We start from the raw sequence: 23378 nt of genomic DNA on the forward strand, positions 1-23378 counted from the left end.
GGATTTCCTGAAGTGAAGGTTTGTAGGGATTTCCTGAAGTGAAAATCTGTAGGGATTTCCTGAAGTGAAGATTTGTAGGGATTTCCTGAAATGAAAATCTGTAGGGATTGCCTTAAGATCTGCAGGGATTTCCTGAAGTGAAAATCTGTAGGGATTTCCTGAAGTGAAGATTTGTAGGGATTTCCTGAGGGTCTATAAGGATTTCCTGGAGTGAAGATCTGCAGGGATTTCCTGAAGTGAAGATTTGTAGGGATTTCCTGAAGTGAAGATTTGTAGGGATTTCCTGAAGTGAAAATCTGTAGGGATTTCCTAAAGTGAAGATCTGCAGGGATTTCCTGAAGTGAAGATTTGTAGGGATTTCCTGAGGGTCTATAAGGATTTCCTGGAGTGAAGATCTGCAGGGATTTCTTAAAGTGAAGATCTGTAGGGATTTCCTGAAATGAAAATCTGTAGGGATTGCCTTAAGATCTACAGGGATTTCCTGAAGTGAAGGTTTGTAGGGATTTCCTGAAGTGAAGATTTGCAGGGATTTCCTGAAATAAAAATCTCTAGGGATTGCCTTAAGATCTGCAGGGATTTCCTGAAGTGAAATTCTGCAGGGATTTCCTGAAGTGAAGATTTGCAGGGATTTCCTGAAGTGAAGATTTGTAGGGATTTCCTGAAATGAAGATTTGTAGGGATTTCCAGAAGTGAAAATCTGTAGGGATTTCCTAAAGTGACGATCTGTAGGGATTTCCTGAGGGTCTATAAGGATTTCCTGGAGTGAAGATCTGCAGGGATTTCCTGAAGTGAAGATTTGCAGGGATTTCCTGAAGTGAAATTCTGCAGGGATTTCCTGAAGTGAAGATCTGCAGGGATTTCCTGAAGTGAAAATCTGTAGGGATTTCCTAAAGTGAAGGTTTGTAGGGATTTCCTGAAGTGAAAATCTGTAGGGATTTCCTGAAGTGAAGATTTGTAGGGATTTCCTGAAATGAAAATCTGTAGGGATTTCCTGAAGTGAAGATCTGCAGGGATTTCCTGAAGTGAAAATCTGTAGGGATTTCCTAAAGTGAAGGTTTGTAGGGATTTCCTGAAGTGAAAATCTGTAGGGATTTCCTGAAGTGAAGATTTGTAGGGATTTCCTGAAATGAAAATCTGTAGGGATTGCCTTAAGATCTGCAGGGATTTCCTGAAGTGAAGATCTGTAGGGATTTCCTGAAGTGAAAATCTGCAGGGATTTCCTGAAGTGAAGATTTGTAGGGATTTCCTGAAGTGAAAATTTGTAGGGATTTCCTGAAGTGAAGATCTGCAGGGATTTCCTGAATTGAAGAATTGCAGGGATTTCCTGAAGTGAAGCTCTGTGAAATGAAGATTTGCAGAGATTTCCTAAAGTGAAGATCTGTAGGGATTTCCTGAAGAGCTGTAGAGATTTCCTGAAGTGAAGATCTGTGAAGTGAAAATCTGCAGGGATTTCCTGAAATGAAGATTTGCAGGGATTTCCTGAGGGTCTGTGGGGATTTCCTGAAGATCTGCAGGGATTTCCTCTAGTGAGGCTCTGTGAAGTGAAGATTTGAAGGGATTTCCTAAAGTGAATATCTGTGAAATGAAGATCTGCAGGGAATTCCTGAAGTGAAGATCTGTAGGGATTTCCTGAAGTGAAGATCTGTAGGGATTTCCTGAGGGTCTGTTGGGATTTCCTGAAGAGAAGGTCTGTGAAGTGAAGATTTGTAGGGATTTTCTGAAAGGGAAGATTTGCAGGGTTTTCCTAAAGTGAACATTTGCCAGGATTTCCTGGAGTGAAGGTCTGGAGGGATTTCCTGAAGGGAAGATTTGCAGGGATTTCCTGGATTGAGGGTCTGTGAAGTGAAGATTTGCAGGGATTTCCTAAAGGGAAGATCTGCAGGAATTTGCTGAAGATCTGTGGGGATTTCCTGGAGATTTGCAGGGATTTCCTAAAGTGAGGATTTGTAGGGATTTCCTGAAGGGAAGCTCTGCAGGGATTTCCTGGAATGAAGATCTGTGAAGTGAAAATCTGCAGGGATTTCCTGAAATGAAGATCTGCAGGGATTTCCTGAAGTGAAGGTCTGCAAGGATTTCCTGAAGTGAAGATCTCTAGGGATTTCCTGAGGGTCTGTAGGGATTTCCTGAAGTGAAGATTTGTAGGGATTTCCTGAAGTGAAGCTCTGTGAAATGAAGGTCTGTAGGGATTTCCTGAAGTGAAAATCTGCAGGGATTTCCTGAAGGGAAGATCTGTGAAGTGAAAATCTGCAGGGATTTCCTGAAATGAAGATCTGTAGGGATTTCCTGAAGTGAAGGACTGTGAAATGAACATTTGTAGGGATTTCCTGAAGGGAAGATTTGCAGGGATTTCCTGAAGGGGAAGATTTGCAGGAATTTCCTGAACTGAGGATCTGTAGTGATTTTCTAAAGTGAAGATCTCCAGAGATTTCCTGAAGGGAAGGTCTGCAGAGATTTCCTAAAGTGAAGCTCTGTGAAATGAAGATGTGCAGGGATTTCCTAAAGTGAAGATCTGCAAGGATTTCTTAAAGTGAAGATCTGTAGGGATTTCCTGAAATGAAAATCTGTAGGGATTTCCTTAAGATCTGCAGGGATTTCCTGAAGGGAAGATCTGCAGGGATTTCCTGAGGGTCTGTAAGGATTTCCTGAAGTGAAGATCTGTAAAATGAAGTTCTGCAGGGATTTCCTGAAGGGAAGCTCTGTAAAATGAAGGTCTGCAGGCATTTCCTGAGGGTCTTTAGGGATTTCCTGAAGGGAGGCTCTGTGCTGAGCAGACCATCATGAGCTTCATGAGCCAAAGTTAAATTCCTTCCTTGAGCTCCCTCCTCTGAGCTGCTGCATGTCTCTGCAGTTCCAGGGGGAGATGGGCTTCTCCAGCATGAAAGATGAGAGGCCAGAAGATGGAGATGCTGTTACAGAGTCCAGGCCAAATTTCAACACCCCCCAGGCCCTCAGGTAGGAGAATTTATTTATTTCTGTCCTGATTTCCTCTGAGGAAAAGCCTCTGTGGCAGCCACCAAAGAGAAAAACTGTCCTGGCAGCTCAGGGCGCTGATCTGAAAGCTCTGAGCCATTTTTCTTCATGGCAATGTCCAGGCCCAGGCTGGACAAGGCTTGGATCAATGTGGGATGGTGAAAAATATCCTTGCTCTTGGGACTGGATGAGTTTTTGGGTCTGTTTGCACCCAAATCATTCCATTGCCCAAAAATTCCCTTGCACCTAAACTGAGGGGGTGAGGAGCTGAAACTCCTGAGCTCACCGATCTTTGGATATTTGGGATTAAATTCATTAAAAAAGATTTTCCAGAGATGAGTTTTTGGGTCTATTTCAACCGAAACCATTCCATGGTTTTATGAGCACAGTGCCCCTACCAAAAATCCCCTTGCACCTAAAATGGGGGAGTGAGGAGCTGAAAGTCCTAAGCACCCCAATCTTTGGAAATTTGGGATTAAATTCATTAAAAAAGATTTCCCAGAGCAGCTGTGGGTGCTCCTGGAATTGTCCAAGGGCAGGCTGGACAGGGCTGGGATGGTGGAAAGGGTCCCTGCCCATGGCACTGGATGAGTTTTAAGATTTATTTCAACCCAAACCATTCCATGGTTCTATGAGCACGTTGCTCCCACCAAAAATCCCCTTGCACCCAAACTTGAGGAGATGAGGATCTAACTCTTAACTCCTGAACTCAGAAATCTTTGGACACTTGGGATTAAACTCATTAAAACAGATTTCCCAGAGAAGCTGTTCTGCTCCTGGAGGTACCCAAGGCCAGGTTGGACAGTTTGGTCACCCTGGGATGGTGGAAAATGTCCTTGCTCTTGGGACTGGATGAGTTTTAAATTCTATTTCAACCCAAACCATTCCATGGTTCTATGAGCACGTTGCTCCCACCAAAAATCCCCTTGCACCCAAACTTGAGGAGATGAGGATCTAACTCTTAACTCCTGAACTCAGAAATCTTTGGACACTTGAGGATTAAACACATCAAACCAGATTTTCCAGGGAATCTGTGGTTGTTTCTGGGAGCGCCCAAGGCAAGGTTGGACATTTTGGAGCACCCTGGGATGGTGGAAAATGTCCTTGCTCTTGGGACTGGATGAGTTTTAAATTCTATTTCAACCCAAACCATTCCATGGTTCTATGAGCACATTGCTCCCACCAAAAATCCCCTTGCACCCAAACTTGAGGAGATGAGGATCTAACTCTTAACTCCTGAACTCAGAAATCTTTGGACACTTGAGGATTAAACACATCAAACCAGATTTTCCAGGGAATCTGTGGTTGTTTCTGGGAGTGCCCAAGGCCAGGTTGGACATTTTGGAGCACCCTGGCATGGTGGAAAGTGTCCCTGCCATGGCAGTGGGGGTGAAATGAGATTAAATTTTAAGCTCCCTCCAACCCAAATCATTCAATATTTCTGTGATTTCCCTCCAGATAATAATTCCAGAAGGAGCTGCTGATGGGGGTGGCTCCTCACTGATGGGGCAGAGCAGCTCAAGGTGCAGCTGGGTCTGTTTGGGAAAGGAGCAAAAACGAAGGCTGGGATGGCTGGGTGCTGTCCCTGGGCTGAGCAGTGCCACAGGGCAGGGCACAGCTCTGAGCCAGCTACAGACGGAAAGCAGGCACATTGATTTGGAAATAGAATTTTATAGAAATAAAAATATGTAATATTTATTTATTTATCGATTTATTTATTTATTAATAAATATATATAATATATTATATATATTATATATAATATATAACATATTACATTATTAAATAATATAAATAATATATTTAGTATATAATATATAATATATAATATATAATATATAATATATAATATATAAAGTATTCTATATTCTATATTCTATAATATATTATATATTCTATAATATATTATTGCATAATATAGAATATATAATATTATAGATATAATTATATTTACCGTTATATATTATATAGTAATATTATATAATATCTAATATTATATACTATTATACATAATATATATTATATATTATATATTATTATATTATATCATATATATAATATAATGTAATGTAATATAATATAATGTAATGTAATATAATATAATATAATATAATATAATATAATATAATATAATATAATATAATATAATATAATATAATATAATATAATATATATTATATAATATATGTTATATATTCTATAATATATAATATATAATATTATAGATATAATTATATTTAATATTATATAATAATAATAATATTTCATAATATTATATACTATTATATAATAATATTATATACTATTATATATACAATATATATTATATGTATTATTATATTTTATGTATAATTTTATATAATATATGATATATGATATATGATATATTATATATTATATATAGTATATGATATATAATATATGTATAATATATAATACATATAAATTAAAACTAAAATCAATAAAATAATTATTAATAATGAACTCATGAATTCCTGCTCCAGGAGTAGCTCTTACTGTAGGACCTCTGGTAGAGTTCTCAGCATAAGGCTGGGAAATAATTAAATATTAAAAATTTTTTCAGATTTAAATTATAATGAAATATTAATTATAATAATAACAATATTAGAAATAATGTAATGTTATTTTAAGAAATATAAATAACAAAAATAATATTATTAAATGTTTTTAAAATATTATCAAAATTGTTATAAAATATTTTCGATTATAAAATTATAAGTAAATATTTTAAAATACATAAATATTTAAATTTTTTTAGTATTTTTTAATATTTTAAATTAATTTTTTTAATCAAGTAGCAGGATTTGAATCAGTTTTGGTCTTTCTGGAGACCTTCCACTGGACTTAGTTTAGGGATGGTAAAACCGAACCCAGATAGAATAAAATATATAATCAATGTTCTAAATAAATAAAATTAAAAAAAAATATATAAATAAAATTCTAAATAAACATGAAGCATTATTGAAATAGGGATTTATTACATTTAATTACATATTTAAATTTTGATTTCCATCAGATTTGAGGAGCCTCTGGCCAATTTGCTGAACAAGCAGCACCAGACAGTGAAGGAACAACTGGAGCAGCTGAGAATTAAAAAATCCTCAATCAAAGCACCCCAAGAAACTGAAAAATCCAAAAATCAAAATGAGAAACCCCAGCACAGCCTGGTCCTGGACACTGCCCAGAGGAAGAGGCTCCAGCAGCAAATGCAGCAGGTAAGAATTTTATTTTAGTGATTATATTCTGTAAAAATCCTATTTTTATCGATTTTTTTTACTGTTTAAGGGTATTATTCCTAATCTAGTTTGAATTATTTTTTGTTTCCTCCTGCCACCACACAAAATTGTGTATGGATTCAGAAATGAGCAGTTCTAAAAGCTGAAATCTTTGCTGTTAAAGAAATAATTATGTATTTTTATAGGAAAAAAATTAATATCTGTGTTGGTCATGATGAGAATTTGGCACAAAAGCTGAGAAACTGCCCAAAAATTTCTGATATCTTCAAAATTTCTATAATAAACTTTTAACATTTCCCCTCAGTTTTCTGTTGATTTTAAGATATTTTTGCAGAGATTTTTGCTGCGCTCAGGGGATATTTCTTGTGCCTTTGGATTTGTGCTTTCCAATTCCTTGGATTTGTGATAAACTTTAAAAAAATCCAATTTTTCTGATTTTATTCCTCAAGCACGTTCAGCTCCTGACTCAAATCCATCTCCTGGCAAGTTTCAACCCTGCTCTGAGTTCAGAGGCCAGCACCACCCAGATGTTTTTGGTAAGAAATGCCCTAAAATCAAATACCCATAAATTCAAATTATTCCTGGTCTCTGGGCAAACTTAGAAATATGAATTTATTTATAATTAATTTACTTAGAAAGGTGAATTGTTTTATTTATCCCATTAAACTGAGAATTAAGGGTCTGGATAGGAATCTTAGTTTTCAGTTTAATGGGATAAATATTGGAATGGATAATCAATTTAATGGGATAAAAATTGGAATGGATAATCAATTTAATGGGATAAATATTGGAATGGCTAATGGTATAAATATTGGAATGGCTAATCAATTTAATGGGATAAATATTGGAATGGCTAATCAATTTAATGGGATAAATATTGGTATGGATAATGGATTTATTGGGATAAATATTGGAATGGATAATCAATTTAATGGGATAAATATTGGAATGGATTATGGGATAAATATTGGAATGGCTAATCAATTTAATGGGACAAATATTGGAATGGATAATCAATATATGGATAATCAATGGATAATCAATTTATTGTTATTATTATTTCCCTGGATTTGTGATGCCCCAAATGAAGATTTATAATCAGACGACGACAGTAATAATAATAATAATAATAATAATAATAATAATAATAATAATAATAATAATAATAATAATAATAATAATAATAATAATAATGTCATCATACTATCATAATAATATTGTAATATATAATGTAATGTAACGTAATGTAATATAATATAATATATAATGTAATATGATATAACATAATAAATATAATATAATAATGTATAATAATAATAGCACCAAATATTATTATTTATATAAATAATAGTATTATAATTATAGCATCAATAACAATATAATGCAATTTGATTTATAATCCAATTACTTATATCACATTTTTAATCTGATCATTTATAATTTACAGTCTGATTTTTTCCATGTTAATCCTACTCCTACTAATAATAATAGATTTATAATATTATTATTTATAGCGCTAAATATTAGTATTTATATAAATAATAGTAGTTATAATAACAATAATAATATAATGTATAATGTAATATAATATAGTATAATATAGTATAGTATAATATAATATAGTATAGTATAATATAGTATAGTATAGTATAATATAATATAGTATAATATAATATAGTATAGTACAATATAGTATAGTATAGTATAATATATGATGTGATATAATATAATATAATATAATATAATATAATATAATATAATATAATATAATATAATATAATATAATATAATATAATATAATATAATATAATATAATATAATATAATATAATACAGTATAATACAGTATAATACAGTATAATACAGTATAATACAGTATAATATAGTATGATGTGATATGATGTGATATGATGTGATATAATATGATATAATATAATATAACATGATGTGATATGATGTGATATAATATAATATAATATGATATAATATGATATAATATAATATAATATAATATAATATAATATAATATAATATAATATAAGATATAATATGATATGATATAATATAATATGATATAATATAATATGATGTGATATAACATGATATAATATAATAGAGTATAATATAATATAGTATAATATAATATAGTATAATATAATATGATATAATGTGGTATAATATAATATAGTATAATATGATATGATATGATGTGATATAATATGATATAATATAGTGTAATATAATACGATATTATGTGATATTATGTGATATGATGTGATATAATATAATATAATATAATATAATATAATATAATATAATATAATATAATATAATATAATATAATATAATATAATATAATATGATGTGATACAATATAATTTGATTTATAATCTGAATATGTATATCATATTTCTAATGCCATCATTTATAATTCACAATCTGATTTTTTCCATTTATCTCTCTGTTCCCGGCCTGTCTGTGCTGCCCTCGCAGAGCGAGCTGGGCAGCTTTGCCTGCAGCTCCAGCCTGCACCAGGCGCCGCAGAACCCCAAATTCCAGAGCATGTTCCAGCCCTGCAACCTGCAGGGGGCGCTGCAGCTCCTGCACGACTTCCATGCCCGGGTGCCCGTGGAGTGCAGCCCCAGGAAGGCTGGCAAGAGTGGTAAGGGTGGGGTGTGCCCTTTGCTGACCCACATTTGGGGCAATTTAGAGTTGTTTCAAACAATTTTTATTCTATTTTCAGTCTTATATAAAGGGTGAGATAGTACAGATATCATAACTCACACCATCACAATCAGAAGTTAATTATTTCTTAATTTCAATATATTAAAAGTGTTTATTTGTCTCTCAGCTTCAGCCACACCAAGTACCAGGTTATGAAGAAATATAAGTGAAGGGACAGGATTATTCCCTTTTCTGACCCAGATTTGGTGTAATTTAGAGTTGTTTTAAATAATTTTTATTCCATTTTCAGTCTCATGTGAAAGAGTGAGATAATACAAATGTCATAACTCACAGCATCACAGTCAGAAGTTAATTATTTCTAAATTTCAATATATTAAAAGTGTTTCTTGGTCTGTCAGCTATAGCCTCACCAGTTAGCAGCTTGTGAAGAAATACAAGTAAAGGGACAGGATTATTCCCTTTTCTGACCCAGATTTGGGGCAATTGAGAGATGTTTTAAACAATTTTTATTCTATTTTCAGTCTCATGTGAAGGATGAGACAATCCAGATATCACAACTCACAGCGTCGCAATCAGAAGTTAATTATTTCTAAATTTCAATATACTAAAAGTGTTTTAGTACATTGAAATGTAGAATTTCCACACCAATTTTCTATAAATCCATTTCCCACAGGGACAGGGTGGGAAAGCATGAGCAGGCTGTGAGGAAATAGAAGTGAGAGGACAGGGTGGGTTGTGCCCTTTTCTGACCCAGATTGGGTACAATTTAGAGTTGTTTTAAACAATTTTTATTCCATTTTCAGTCTCATGTGAAGAGTGAGATAATACAAATGTCATAACTCACAGCATCACAGTCAGAAGTTAATTATTTCTTAATTTCAATATATTAAAAGTGTTTATTTGTCTCTCAGCTTTAGCCACACCAAGTACAGGTTATGAAGAAATATAAGTGAAGGGACAGGATTATTCCCTTTTCTGACCCAGATTTGGGGCAATTAAGAGATGTTTTAAACAATTTTTATTCCATTTTCAGTCTCATGTGAAGGATGAGACAATCCAGATATCATAACTCACAGCATCGCAATCAGAAGTTAATTATTTCTTAATTACAATATACTAAAAGTGTTTATTTGTCTCTCGGCTTTATCCACACCAAGTACCAAGTTATGAAGAAATATAAGTGAAGGGACAGGATTATTCCCTTTTCTGACCCAGATTTGGTGTAATTTAGAGTTGTTTTAAACAATTTTTATTCTATTTTCAGTCTCATGTGAAGGATGAGACAATCCAGATATCATAACTCACAGCATCACAATCAGAAGTTAATTATTTCTTAATTACAATATACTAAAAGTGTTTTCTTGGCTCAGAGTGGCCACTTGGTCTTTGCCTTGCTACAAAGCAAAAGAAATGATGAAAAAGGAAAAGAATTTTACATTTTGCTGGTGTAAACTTAAAAGGGGAAAACAAGGAAATCTGCAAATTCTAAAAACAAGAAGAAATTCTTTTTGCAGTGGAAGGAGTGAAAAAAGCGGATTTTTCAAGAAGTGAGCAGTGAAAAACATCCATCCACACACCCAAAACTGTCCCTCCCTGTTCATTCTTTTCCCAGCAAACGAATTCTCGTGTTTGCCCAAGCAAGTGGCCTGGATTTTGGCAACCAGGAAAGTTTTCATGTACCCAGAGCTGCTGCCCATCTGTGCCTTGAGGGCAAACCCTCCCCGGGACAAGATTGTCTTCACCAAGGCAGAGGACAAGTGAGTGATTATTGCCCAATTCTTGCACAATTATTGCCCAATTCTTGCCCGAAATGGGTGGAAATTGCTTTGTTAAAGAGAATTTCCATCCTTGGCGAGAGCTGAGAGGTTTCTTATCCCTTCCCTTCCCTCTTTCCCCGCGCAGCTTGTTGGCTTTAGGGCTGAAACATTTCGAAGGGACGGATTTCCCCAAGCCTTTGATCAGCAAATATCTGCTGCCCACCAAAACTGCCCACCAGCTGACGGTGAGGATCAAGAACCTCAACATGAACAGAGCCCCTGACAACATCATCAGGGTAAGGGCCACCTCCTGGGCTCTGTGTTCCAGGGGCTTCTTATTTAAAATAAATTTTCATATTTGGGGTAGCAGTGAGGATTTAACCTTTTATTTCCATTAGTCACTGGATTTGGGAGGTGTTTCGAGGCTGATTGGACTCTTTAGAGGTCAGATAGTGCTGGTAAAACTCAGTGATGCTGATTAAAACTTTATCCAGGTGAATTATTTCAAGAAAAAGTCGTTCTTGTGGTGGCAGTGAGGATTTAACCTTTTATTTCCCTTAGCCAGAAAACCAGATTAAACAACACCTGCATAAAACAAAACCAGTTAAAACAAAATCTGCACAAAACCAGATTGAACAACACCTGCATAAAACAAAACCAGTTAAAACAAAATATGCACAAAACCAGATTAAACAGCACCTGCACAAAGCCACATAAAACAACACCTGCATAAAACAAAACCAGATTAAACAACACCTGCATAAAACAAAACCTGATTAAACAACACCTGCATAAAACAAAACCTGATTAAACACCCTTCCAGCAGCTGCTCTGTGTTCCAAGGGCTTCTTATTTTAAATAAAATGTCATCCTTGTGGTGGCAGTGAGGATTTAACCTTTTATTTCCCTTAGCCACAAAATCAGATAAAACAACTCCTGCCTAAAACCAGATAAAACAGCACCTGCATAAAACAAAAACACATAAAACAGCACCTGCATAAAATCACATAAAACAACACCAGATAAAACAGCACCTGCATAAAACAAAAACACATAAAACAGCACCTGCATAAAATCACATAAAACAACACCAGATAAAACAGCACCTGCATAAAACAAAAACACATAAAACAGCACCTGCATAAAAATACATAGAACAACAGCTGCATAGAACAAAATCAGATAAAACAACACCTATATAAAACAACACCTGCATAAAACAAAAGCACATAAAACAACACCTGTATTAAACAAAAACAAGATAAAACAACACCTGCACAAAACCACATAAAACAAAAATACATGAAACAACACCTGCATAAAAACACTTAAAACAACACCAGATAAAACAACACCTGCACAAAACAACACCAGATAAAACAGCACCTGCATAAAACAAAAGCACATAAAACAACACCTGTATTGAACAAAAACAAAATAAAACAACACCTGCACAAAACCACATAAAACAAAAATACATGAAACAACACCTACATAAAACAACACCAGATAAAACAGAACAACAGCTGCCCAGCTGCCTGAACCTGTGAGAGCAGCCAGCACGGCAGTGAGCTCCTGGTTATTATTTTTAATATTCCTGTGGGTAAAACCTTATGAAAAAATCCCTTTATTGACATGAACACCTGCAGAGAGCCCAGTCCTTCATCCCAGCAGTGTCACCTGAGCAGTGTCTCCTGTGTGGCTGCAGTGTCACCTGTGGCTCAGTGTCACCTGAGCAGTGTCTTCTGTGTGGCTGCAGTGTCACCTGAGCAGTGTCACCTGTGTGCCTTTGTCTCCTGTGTGGCTGCAGTGTCACCTGTGTGGCTGCAGTGTCACCTGAGCAGTGTCCCCTGTGTGCCTTTGTCACCTGTGTGGCTGCATTGTCACCTGTGTGGCTGCAGTGTCAACTGAGCAGTGTCACCTGTGTCCCTTTGTCTTGTGTGGCTGCAGTGTCACCTCAGCAGTGGCACCTGTGTGCCTTTGTCACCTGTGTGGCTGCAGTGTCACCTGTGTGGCTGCAGTGTCAACTGAGCAGTGTCACCTGTGTCCCTTTGTCTCCTGTGTGGCTGCAGTGTACCTGTGTGGCTGCAGTGTCACCTGTGTCCCTTTGTCCCCTGTCCCTGTGTCCGTGTCCCCTCAGCACTACAAGAGGACCAAGCAGCTGCCGGTGCTGCTCAGGTGCTGTGAGGAGCTGCAGTGTCACCTGTGTCCCTTTGTCACCTGTGTGGCTGCAGTGTCACCTGAGCAGTGTCACCTGTGTCCCTTTGTCTTGTGTGGCTGCAGTGTCACCTCAGCAGTGTCACCTGTGGCTCAGTGTCACCTGTGTCTCTTTGTCACCTGTGTGGCTGCAGTGTCACCTGTGGCTCAGTGTCACCTGAGCAGTGTCACCTGTGTGGCTGCAGTGTCACCTGAGCAGTGTCACCTGAGCAGTGTCTCCTGTGTGGCTGCAGTGTCACCCCAGCAGTGTCACCTGTGTCCCTTTGTCACCTGTGTGGCTGCAGTGTCACCTCAGCAGTGTCACCTGTGGCTCAGTGTCGTCTGTGTGGCTGCAGTGTCACCTGTGTGGCTGCAGTGTCACCTGTGTGCCTCTGTCTGCTGTGTGCCTTTGTCACCTGTGGCTCAGTGCCACCTGTGTCCCTTTGTCCCTGTGTCCGTGTCCCCTCAGCACTACAAGAGGACCAAGCAGCTGCCGGTGCTGCTCAGGTGCTGTGAGGAGCTGCAGTGTCACCTGTGGCTCAGTGTCACCTGTGTCCCTTTGTCACCTGTGTGGCTGCAGTGTCACCTGAGCAGTGTCACCTGTGTCCCTTTGTCTTGTGTGGCTGCAGTGTCACCTCAGCAGTGTCACCTGTGGCTCAGTGTCACCTGTGTCTCTTTGTCACCTGTGTGGCTGCAGTGTCACCTGTGGCTCAGTGTCACCTGAGCAGTGTCACCTGTGTGGCTGCAGTGTCACCTGAGCAGTGTCACCTGTGTCCCTTTGTCTTGTGTGGCTGCAGTGTCACCTCAGCAGTGTCACCTGTGGCTCAGTGTCACCTGTGTCTCTTTGTCACCTGTGTGGCTGCAGTGTCACCTGTGGCTCAGTGTCACCTGAGCAGTGTCACCTGTGTGGCTGCAGTGTCACCTGAGCAGTGTCACCTGAGCAGTGTCCCCTGTGTGGCTGCAGTGTCACCTGTGGCTCAGTGTCACCTGAGCAGTGTCTCCTGTGTGGCTGCAGTGTCACCCCAGCAGTGGCACCTGTGTCCCTTTGTCTTGTGTGGCTGCAGTGTCACCTGTGTGGCTGGAGTGTCACCTGTGTCCCTTTGTCACCTGTGTGGCTGCAGTGTCACCTGAGCAGTGTCACCTGAGCAGTGTCACCTGTGTGGCTGCAGTGTCACCTGTGTGGCTGCAGTGTCACCTGAGCAGTGTCTCCTGTGTGGCTGCAGTGTCACCCCAGCAGTGTCACCTGTGTCCCTTTGTCCCCTGTGTGGCTGCAGTGTCACCTGTGTCTCTTTGTCACCTGTGTCCCTTTGTCCCCTGTCCCTTTGTCCCCTGTCCCCTCAGCACTACAAGAGGACCAAGCAGCTGCCGGTGCTGCTCAGGGTCTGTGAGGAGCTGCAGCCCCACGAGTGGAAGGCGCCTGTGGAGAGGGAGGAGCAGCGCCTGCCCTTCTGGTTAAAGGTATTTCCTCAGGGGAGTTGGGGTTTGCGGCATTTTTGGGGGGTTTTATTTGGTTTTGTGGGGATTTTTTTCCTTTTGTGGATTTTTTCCTCGTGGATTTTTTTCCTTTGGTGGATTTTTCCCTTGTGGATTTTTTCCTTTTGTGGTTTTTTTTTTCCTTTTGGATTTTTTTTCCTTGTGGATTTTTTTCCTTTTGGATTTTCCCTGTGGATTTTTTCCTTATGGATTTTTTCCTTGTGGATTTTTTCCTCGTGGATTTTCCCCTTATGGATTTTTTCCTTATGGATTTTTTCCTTGTGGATTTTTCCCTTTTGTGGATTTTTTCCTTTGGTGGTTTTTCTTTTCCTTTTGTGGATTTTTTTTCCTTGTGGATTTCTTTCCTTTCGTGGATTTCTCTCCTTTTGTGGATTTCCCCCTTGTGGATTTTATTTTTCCTTGTGGATTTTCCTTTTGGATTTTTTCCTTCTGGATTTTTTTCCTTTTGTGGATTTTTTCCTTTTGTGGATTTTTTCCTCATGGATTTTTTCGTCGTGGATTTTCCCCTTGTGGATTTTTTCCTTGTGGGTTTTTCCCCTTGTGGATTTTCCCTGTGGATTTTTTCCTTTTGTGGATTTTTTTCCTTGTGGATTTTTTTCTTTTGGATTTTCCCCTTATGTGGATTTTTCCTTTTGGATTTTTTTCCTTTTGTCGATTTTTTCCTTTTGTGGATTTTTTTCTGGATTTTTTCCTTCTGTTTTTTTTTTTTTTCCCCCTTCTGGTTTTCTTCCTTCTGGATTTTTTCCTCTTGTGGATTTTTTCCTTTGGTGGATTTTTTTCCTCCTGGATTTTTTTCCTTCTGGATTTTTCCCTTTTGGATTTTTTCCTTTTGGATTTTTCCTGGAGCCACAGACACCATTCCTGTGCGTCAGGCACTAAGGGAGCCCTGTCCCCAAGGCAACAACTGCACTCGAATGCCATAAAATCCATTTCTCTTCATCACCCCCTGTTCCACATGGAACTTTCCTTCCCACAAAATCTGATTTTTACTAAAGCAACCTTTATAAAGCAAAAAAACCTTTGTTTTTCCTCAGGATCTCAGTCTCCTAAAGGCTTTGCAGTGCAACTCATTAATTTAATGTACTATTATGTTACTATTAAGTAACATGGAGTAGTAGAAAGGAAATAAATCCTGCTTGTAGAAGCAGGTAGAGGAAGCTCTGCCAGCTCACAGAGTTGCCTTCTGTGCTGCTGTGTGAAGGTGAAAATACAGAAATACATAATAATTAAATAAAATAATTAAAATAAATTCTTGCTCCTTTCAGGCAAGCTTGCCCTCCATCCAGAGAGAACTGAAGCAGCTGGCAGAAGATGCCAAGGAGACACCAGCTTCACCTGCTGGAGAATCTGCCCTCGTGGGGGCAGAGAAGGAAACTTCAGGCGGGGAATGTGATGAAAAATATCCTTTGCTGATGCCCAAGGGGCTCGTGCTCACCCTGAAACCTCTGGGCAACCGCTTCTCCAGGAGGCCCTGGAGGAGGCAGAGGTGTGCAGCTCTGAAACCCGTGCTGATCCGGCCCAGCCCCTGCCTGCAGCCCAGCTCCAGCCCCCTGGGCGTGCCGAAAAACCAGAAATCGCCTCAGGCGGAGGCCGCCCCCAGCAGGGTCCGCGGCCGCGTCCCTCGGCCCATCCAGCCAGCCCCGCCACCCCTGAGGGTCCCAGCAGTGCTGGCAGCTGGGGATGCCGTGGAATTCCAGAATGTTCTGCCCGCTGGGCAGCCGAGCTCCAGACAAGCCTTCCCAGGTGCTGTGGTGGCCTCAGAGCCGGGGGGTTCCCAGCCCAAGGTGATGCTGCCGGCCCTGGGCGCCATGAGGGCGCGCAGGCCGTGTGTGAGGAAGGGCTACCAGAGGAAAAAAGGGCCCAAATCATCCCCAGTGATCAAAGCTGCCCCTGTGATCCAGCCCTCCCCTGTCATCCTCACCGTCCCTGCCACCACAGTGAAGGTGCTCAACATTGGCAATGGCTGCAATGTCATCCAGCCCCTGAGCACGGCCGTGGGCCGGGGCGCTCAGGCCATTCCTGTCACCACCCTGCTGGTGAACCCCTCCACCTTCCCGTGTCCCCTCAACCAGCCTCTGGTGACCTCGTCCATCCCATCCCTGATTGTGTCTCCCAGCCCTGTTGGGAGAGAAGGGGAGGAGAAGCTGACCCTGCTCCCTGCTCCAGGAGCTTTCCCTGCGGTGGAGCCCAAGGTGGAGCCCTCAGAGCTCTTTGTCCCTTGCTCCACTTTGTCCCCAAAGAAGGAGTGTGGCACCAACCCTGCCCGTGGGGACGCTCAGGACAAGGGGAACAGCTGGGCAGTGGCAGAGGGAGATGGGAACACATCAGAGCCTTTGCCCGTGGTGGAGCTTTTGCCTCACTTAGAAAATCCCGATGCGTCGGTGGAAATCAAGTCTGAAGATTTAAGTGACGCTCCCAAAGAAGCCAGCCTGGCGCAAAAAAGAGAAATTTTATGTGCTGAAAGGAAGGAGGAGTTCATGCTGGGCCTTGGCCAGGAGCTGAACATGGAGGCCGCCTGCTCCTGTGGGGACGAGCCCAAGAAGGAGCAGATTCCCTGTGAGGAGAAGGCAGAGGAGCAAGGCCAGGCTGGGCCCTGCCCTGCCCAGGGGGAGCAGCAGGGAGAGCCTGGGGGGGCTGCAGGGCCCCCAGGCACCGGGGACTCCCCAAGGAACCCCCAGTGCCCAGCTGAGAGGGAGGCAGGCTTCAGCAGCCCCCCAGGGGACTCCTCCAGCATCGACGGGCTCTCTGTGGGGACACCGGCCGGCCCCGAGGCCTCAGGGGACAGGGAAGGGCAGGAGGAGGAGGAGGAAGATGATTTTGATGATTTTACGCAAGATGAGGATGAGGAAATGTCATCAGCTTCGGAGGAGTCGATTCTGTCAGTGCCGGAGCTGCAGGTAAAGATAAAACTTGAAAAGATAAAACTTGAAAATCCTTTAAAAAGGGCAACCGGGGGTGTCCTAAAACACCCTGTGGAGTCAGGGATCCCATTGGAAATCCCACTGGGGAATCCCATTGGAAATCCCACTGGGGAATCCCACTGGAGAATCCCACTGGGGAATCTTACTGGGAATCTAACTGGAAATCCCTCTGGGAACCCCACTGAAATCCCAATGGAAATCCTACTAGGAATCCCACTGATAATCCCAATGGGAATCTCACTGGGGATCCCAATGGGAATCCCAATGGGGATCCCTCTGGAAATCCCACTGGGGATCTAGAAATCCCACTAGGGATAAATCCCACTGGGGATCTGGAAATCCTACTGGGAATCCCACTGAAATCCCAATGGAGATCCCGCTGGAAATCCTACTGGAAATCCCACTGAGGATCCCAGTGAAATCCCAATGGAAATCCCACTGGGGATCTAGAAATCCCACTAGGGATAAATCCCACTGGGGATCTGGAAATCCTACTGGGAACTCCACTGAGGACCCCACTGGAAATCCCACTGGAGATCCCACTGATAATCCCATTGAAATCCCAATGGAAATCCCAATGGGAATCCCACTGGGGATCTGGAAATCCCACTTGAAATCCTACTGGAAATCCCATTGAGGATCCCACTGGAAATCCCACTAGGGATAAATCCCACTGGGGATCTGGAAATCCTACTGGGAACTCCACTGAGGACCCCACTGGAGATCCCACTGAGAATCCCACTGGGAACCCCACTGAAATCCCAATGGAAATCCCAATGGGAATCTGAGAATCCCACAGGGGAATCCTACTGGAAATCCTCCTGGAGATCTGGAAATCCTACTGAGGACCCCACTGGAGATCCCACTGGAAATCCCACTGGGGATAAATCCCACTGGGGATCTGGAAATCCTACTGGGAACTCCACTGAGGACCCCACTGGAGATCCCACTGAGAATCCCACTGGAGATCCCACTGGAAATCCCAATGGGGATCTGAGAATCCCACAGGGGAATCCTACTGGAAATCCTCCTGGAGATCTGGAAATCCCACTGAGGACCCCACTGGAAATCCTACTGGAAATCCCACTGAGGATCCCACTGAAATCCCAATGGAAATCCCACTGGGGATCTAGAAATCCCACTGGGATCCCAATGGAAATCCCACTAGGGATAAATCCCACTGGGGATCTGGAAATCCTACTGGGAACTCCACTGAGGACCCCACTGGAGATCCCACTGAGAATCCCACTGGGAACCCCACTGAAATCCCAATGGAAATCCCAATGGGAATCTGAGAATCCCACAGGGGAATCCTACTGGAAATCCTCCTGGAGATCTGGAAATCCCACTGAGGACCCCACTGGAGATCCCACTGAAAATCCCATTGAAATCCCAATGGAAACTCCTCTGGGAATCCCATTGGAAATCCCAATGGGAATCCCACTGGGGATCTGGAAATCCTACTGGAGATCCCACTGATAATCCCACTGAAATCCCAATGGAGATCCCACTGGAAATCCCACTGGGGATTATTTCGAAGGAAATAATAATTTAAAAAATTATATATTTGAGCCAAATAAAAATTTTAAAATTATCTTTTTTGAGCCAAATAAAATTTTAAAAATTCTATTTTTGAGCCAAATAAAATTTTTAAAAAATGGGATTTTTAAAATTATTATTTCTAAGGAAACAATGGAAAAACTGACCTGGCTGGCCACAGAGAGACGTTGAAACCAAATAAAATTTTAAAATGGGATTTCTTAATTATTGTTTCTAAGGAAATAATAATTTAAAAAATTATATTTTTGAGCCAAATAACATTTTAAAAATTATATTATGTTATGTTACGTTATGTTATATGTTGTTACGTTACATTACATTACATTACGTTACATTACATTGTATTACATTATATTACATTATATTATATTATATTGCATTATATTATATTATATTATATTATATTATATTATATTATATTATATTATATTATATTATATTATATTATATTATATTATATTATATTATATTATATTATATTATATTATACCTGGCTGCAACAGAGAGACGTTTAAACCAAATAAAATTTTAAAATGGGATTTTTTTATTATTATTATTTCTAAGGAAATAATAATTTAAAATATTATATTTTTGAGCCAAATAAAATTTTAAAAATTATATTTTAAAAAATATTTTTAAATATATATTTTTAAAAATTTTTTTTTTTTTTTTTAGTTTTAAAAACCGGGATTTTTAAATCATTATTTCTATGGAAATAATAATTTAAAAGATTATATTTTTGAGCCAAATAAAATTTTAAAAAATGGGATTTTTGAATGATTATTTTTAAGGAAACAATGGAAAAACTGACCTGGCTGGCCACAGAGAGACGTCTGAGCCAAGAGGGAGATTCTGAAGAGGAGAATTCCCAGGAGGAGAACTCAGAGCCTGAGGAAGAGGAGGAGGAGGAAGGGGAGGGAATGGAGAGCTCACACAAGGAGGATGAAACGTGTGGGGACCCCTCAGAGGAGCCCAAATCTGCTGCCACCACGGCCAAGGCGGCGTCGCCTCAGGTGGAGACCCTCAGGAGGCCAGCAGGTGGGTTTGGGACAGCAGGTGGGTTGGGGACAGCAGGTGGGTTGGGGACAGCAGGTGGGTTTGGGACAGCAGGTGGGTTGGGGACAGCAGGTGGGTTGGGGACAGCAGGTGGGTTGGGGACAGCAGGTGAGTTTCGGGACACAGGTGAGTTTGGGGACAGCAGGGAAGTTTGGGGACAGCAGGTGGGTTGGGGACAGCAGGTGGGTTTGGGGACATCTGGTGGGTTTGGGGACACGGGAGTTTGGGGACAGCAGGTGGGTTGGGGACAGCAGGTGGGTTTGGAGACATCTGGTGGGTTTGGGGACATCTGGTGAGTTTGGGGATAGCAGGTGGGTTTGGGGACAGCAGGTGGGTTTGGGGACAGCAGGTGGGTTTGGGACAGCAGGTGAGTTTGGGGACAGCAGGTGGGTTTGGGACAGCAGGTGGGTTGGGGACATCTGGTGGGTTTGGGGACATCTGGTGGGTTTGGGGACACAGGGGAGTTTGGGGACACAGGGGAGTTTGGGGATAGCAGGTGGGTTGGGGACAACAGGTGGGTTTGGGGACATCTGGTGGGTTGGGGACAACAGGTGGGTTTGGGGACATTTGGTGGGTTTGGGGACACGGGAGTTTGGGGACAGCAGGTGAGTTTCGGGACACAGGTGAGTTTGGGGACAGCAGGGAAGTTTGGGGACAGCAGGTGGGTTTGGGGACACAGGTGGATTTGGGGACAGCAGGTGAGTTTGGGGACATGGGGGAGTTTGGGGACATCTGGTGGGTTTGGGGACACGGGAGTTTGGGGACAGCAGGTGGGTTGGGGACAGCAGGTGGGTTTGAGACAGCAGGTGGGTTTGGAGACATCTGGTGGGTTTGGGGACATCTGGTGGGTTGGGGACACGGGAGTTTGGGGACAGCAGGTGAGTTTGGGGACAGCAGGGGAGTTTGGGGACATCTGGTGGGTTTGGGGACAGCAGGTGAGTTTGGGGACACAGGGGGGTTTGGGGACATCTGGTGAGTTTGGGGACACAGGGGGGTTTGGGGACATCTGGTGAGTTTGGGGACATCTGGTGGGTTTGGGGACAGCAGGTGAGTTTGGGGACAGCAGAGGCGTTTGGGGACAGCAGGGGAGTTTGGGGACAGCAGGGGAGTTTGGGGACACAGGGGAGTTCTGTGGGGTTTTTGGACACCAGGTGAGTGCTGTGGGGTTTTTGGACACCAGGTGAGTTCTGTGGGGTTTTTGGATACCAGGTGAGTGCTGTGAGTATTTTTTTTTTGGATACCAGCAGATGAGATCTTTGGGGATACCAGCAACGATTATACCCACACTTCCACTTGGGACGTAGATTTCTCCTCCCCTTCCAGGCAGCACAGAAAACATATATTTTGCACAAATTTAACAATTTCTGTTGAATCCTCCCCAGGAGAGGCCCTGAAGGCCCCGGGGAGGAGCAGGAGCTCCCTGAGGAGCAGGAGCAGGAGGGGCAGAGCTCGGGGCAGCAAGGACACGGCCAAGCTGCTGCTGCTCTACGACGAGGACATCCTGGACAGGGACCCCCTGAGGGAGCAGAAGGACCTGGCCTTCGCCCAGGCCTACCTCACCAGGGTAAGGCAGCCCAAAAACATCACAAATTTGGGGTTTTTTACCACAAAATATCCCAAATTTGGGAGTTTTCTGCCACAGAACATCAAAACTTTGGGGTTTTTTACCACAGAACGTCAGAAATTTGGGGGTTTTCTGCCACAGAACGTCAGAAATTTGCCTCAGAACGTCAGAAATTTGGGGTTTTTTACCACAGAAGATCAGAAATTTCCCACAGACTATCAGACATTTGGGGTGTTCTGCCTCAGAACATGAAAAATTTGGGGTTTTCTGCCACAAAACATCAGAAATTTGCCACAAAACATCAGAAATTTGGAGTTTCTACCACAGAACATCCCAAATTTGGGGTGTTCTGCCACAGAATATCAAAAATCTGCCACAAAACATCAGAATTTTGGGGTTTTCTACCACAGAACTTCAGAAATTTGGGGTTTTCTGCCTGAGAACATCAAAAATTTGCCACAGAACATTAGAAATTTGGGGTTTTCTGCCACAGAATGTCAGAAATTTGGGGGTTTCTGCCACAAAATATCCCAAATTTGGAGGTTTTTACCACAGAATGTCAGAAGTTTGGGGTGTTCTGCCATAGAACATCAGAAATTGGCCACAGAATATCAGAAATTTGAGGTGTTCTGCCTCAGAACGTCCGAAATTTGCCACAAAACGTCAGAAATTTGGGGGTTTTTACCACAGAAGATCAGAAATTTGGGGGTTTCTGCCACAAAACATCGGAAATTTGGAGTTTCTACCACAGAACATCCCAAATTTGGTGTTTTCTGCAACACAACGTCAGAAATTTGCCACAGAACATCAGAAATTTCGGGTTTTCTGCCGCAGAATGTCAGAAATTTGGGGGCGTTCGGTCGCAGAACATCAGAAATTTGGGGTTTTTACCAAACAACATCAGAAACTGGGGGGTGTTCTGTCACAGAACGTGTAAAATTTGGGGTTTTCTGCCACAGAGCATCAGAAATGTGGGGTTTTCTGCCAGAGAACATCAGAAATTTGGGGTTTTCTGCCACAGAACATCAGAAATTTGGGGTTTTCTGCCACAGAGCATCAGAAAATTCAGGGGTTTCTGCCTCAGAACATGCAAATTTGGGGTGTTCTGCCTCAGAGTATGAAAAATTTGGGGTGTTCTGCCTCAGAACATGAAAAATTTGGGGTGTTCTGCTACAAAACGTCAGAAATTTGGGGTTTTCTGCCACAGAACTGCTGGGTCTGCCTGGGGTGGTGTTATTTATTCCTACATGCGGTGCTTCACTTCCCAAAGTGTTCCTTTCTTGAGAGGAGAGCAGCTCCTCCTCTTCCTCAGGCTCAGAGTTCTCTCCCTGGGAATTCTCTTCTTGGTTTGAACTTGGCTCTCTGTTGCAAGCCAAGTCAGTTTTTCCATTATCTCCTTAGAAATAACAAAGTTTTATAAATAATATCAATCAAACAAATATAATTATAAATAATTATAAATAATATAAATAAAACAAATAATAAAGTTTTTTTTGTTTAATATCCTTCAGCAGCTTCCTCACAGCCGACTTCACTGATCAGCACCTGCCCAGCTCAAGGATTTTGTTAAGGAACAGAACTCAAACCCCTCCAGAGCTGCTTAAAATTCTAAAATTAAATTTCAGCAGATTCCTGCTGATTTCCTGCTGTTGTTTTTCCTCCTCCTTTCTTAAGAGTGGGAGCTGGAAGTGAAGGACTCAGGGGCTGAGGGTGCTCAATCCACAGCAGAAAATTCTGAATTTCTGACCTCCCCAGTCTGCACTGGGATGAGCAGCTTTGGTTCATCTTCAGGAAATAACTTGTTTGCTTCAACAAAATTGCAAAAATGTGTAAATTCTGAGTAGAGGAGACCAAATATTAATAGATTAAAAGAATTTAGGGAGAAATTCCTCCCTGGGAGGGTGGTGAGACCGTGGCAA

At 41.2% G+C, this 23378-nt stretch overlaps 1 protein-coding gene across 3 annotated transcripts in view; it reads left to right on the forward strand.

Moving 5' to 3' along the window:
• The window catches only part of LOC132084849 (GON-4-like protein), a 60277-nt gene that overhangs the window by 20068 nt on the left and 16831 nt on the right, over positions 1–23378 (forward strand). For 2 of the 3 annotated variants that reach the window (XM_059490112.1, XM_059490114.1), the window contains exons 13-22: positions 2849–2952; positions 6008–6206; positions 6677–6763; positions 8720–8888; positions 10524–10668; positions 10814–10964; positions 14206–14322; positions 15624–17255; positions 19631–19877; positions 21278–21459. In XM_059490112.1, coding sequence (XP_059346095.1) covers positions 2849–2952; positions 6008–6206; positions 6677–6763; positions 8720–8888; positions 10524–10668; positions 10814–10964; positions 14206–14322; positions 15624–17255; positions 19631–19877; positions 21278–21459 — 3033 coding nt within the window. Of the gene's footprint in view, positions 1–2848; positions 2953–6007; positions 6207–6676; positions 6764–8719; positions 8889–10523; positions 10669–10813; positions 10965–14205; positions 14323–15623; positions 17256–18965; positions 19017–19630; positions 19878–21277; positions 21460–23378 lie in introns of those variants that run through there. The other variant, XM_059490115.1, reaches the window with a different exon arrangement.

The sequence above is a fragment of the Ammospiza nelsoni genome, chromosome 28 (assembly GCF_027579445.1).
Source record: "Ammospiza nelsoni isolate bAmmNel1 chromosome 28, bAmmNel1.pri, whole genome shotgun sequence".
Taxonomy (NCBI): Eukaryota; Metazoa; Chordata; class Aves; order Passeriformes; family Passerellidae; genus Ammospiza; species Ammospiza nelsoni.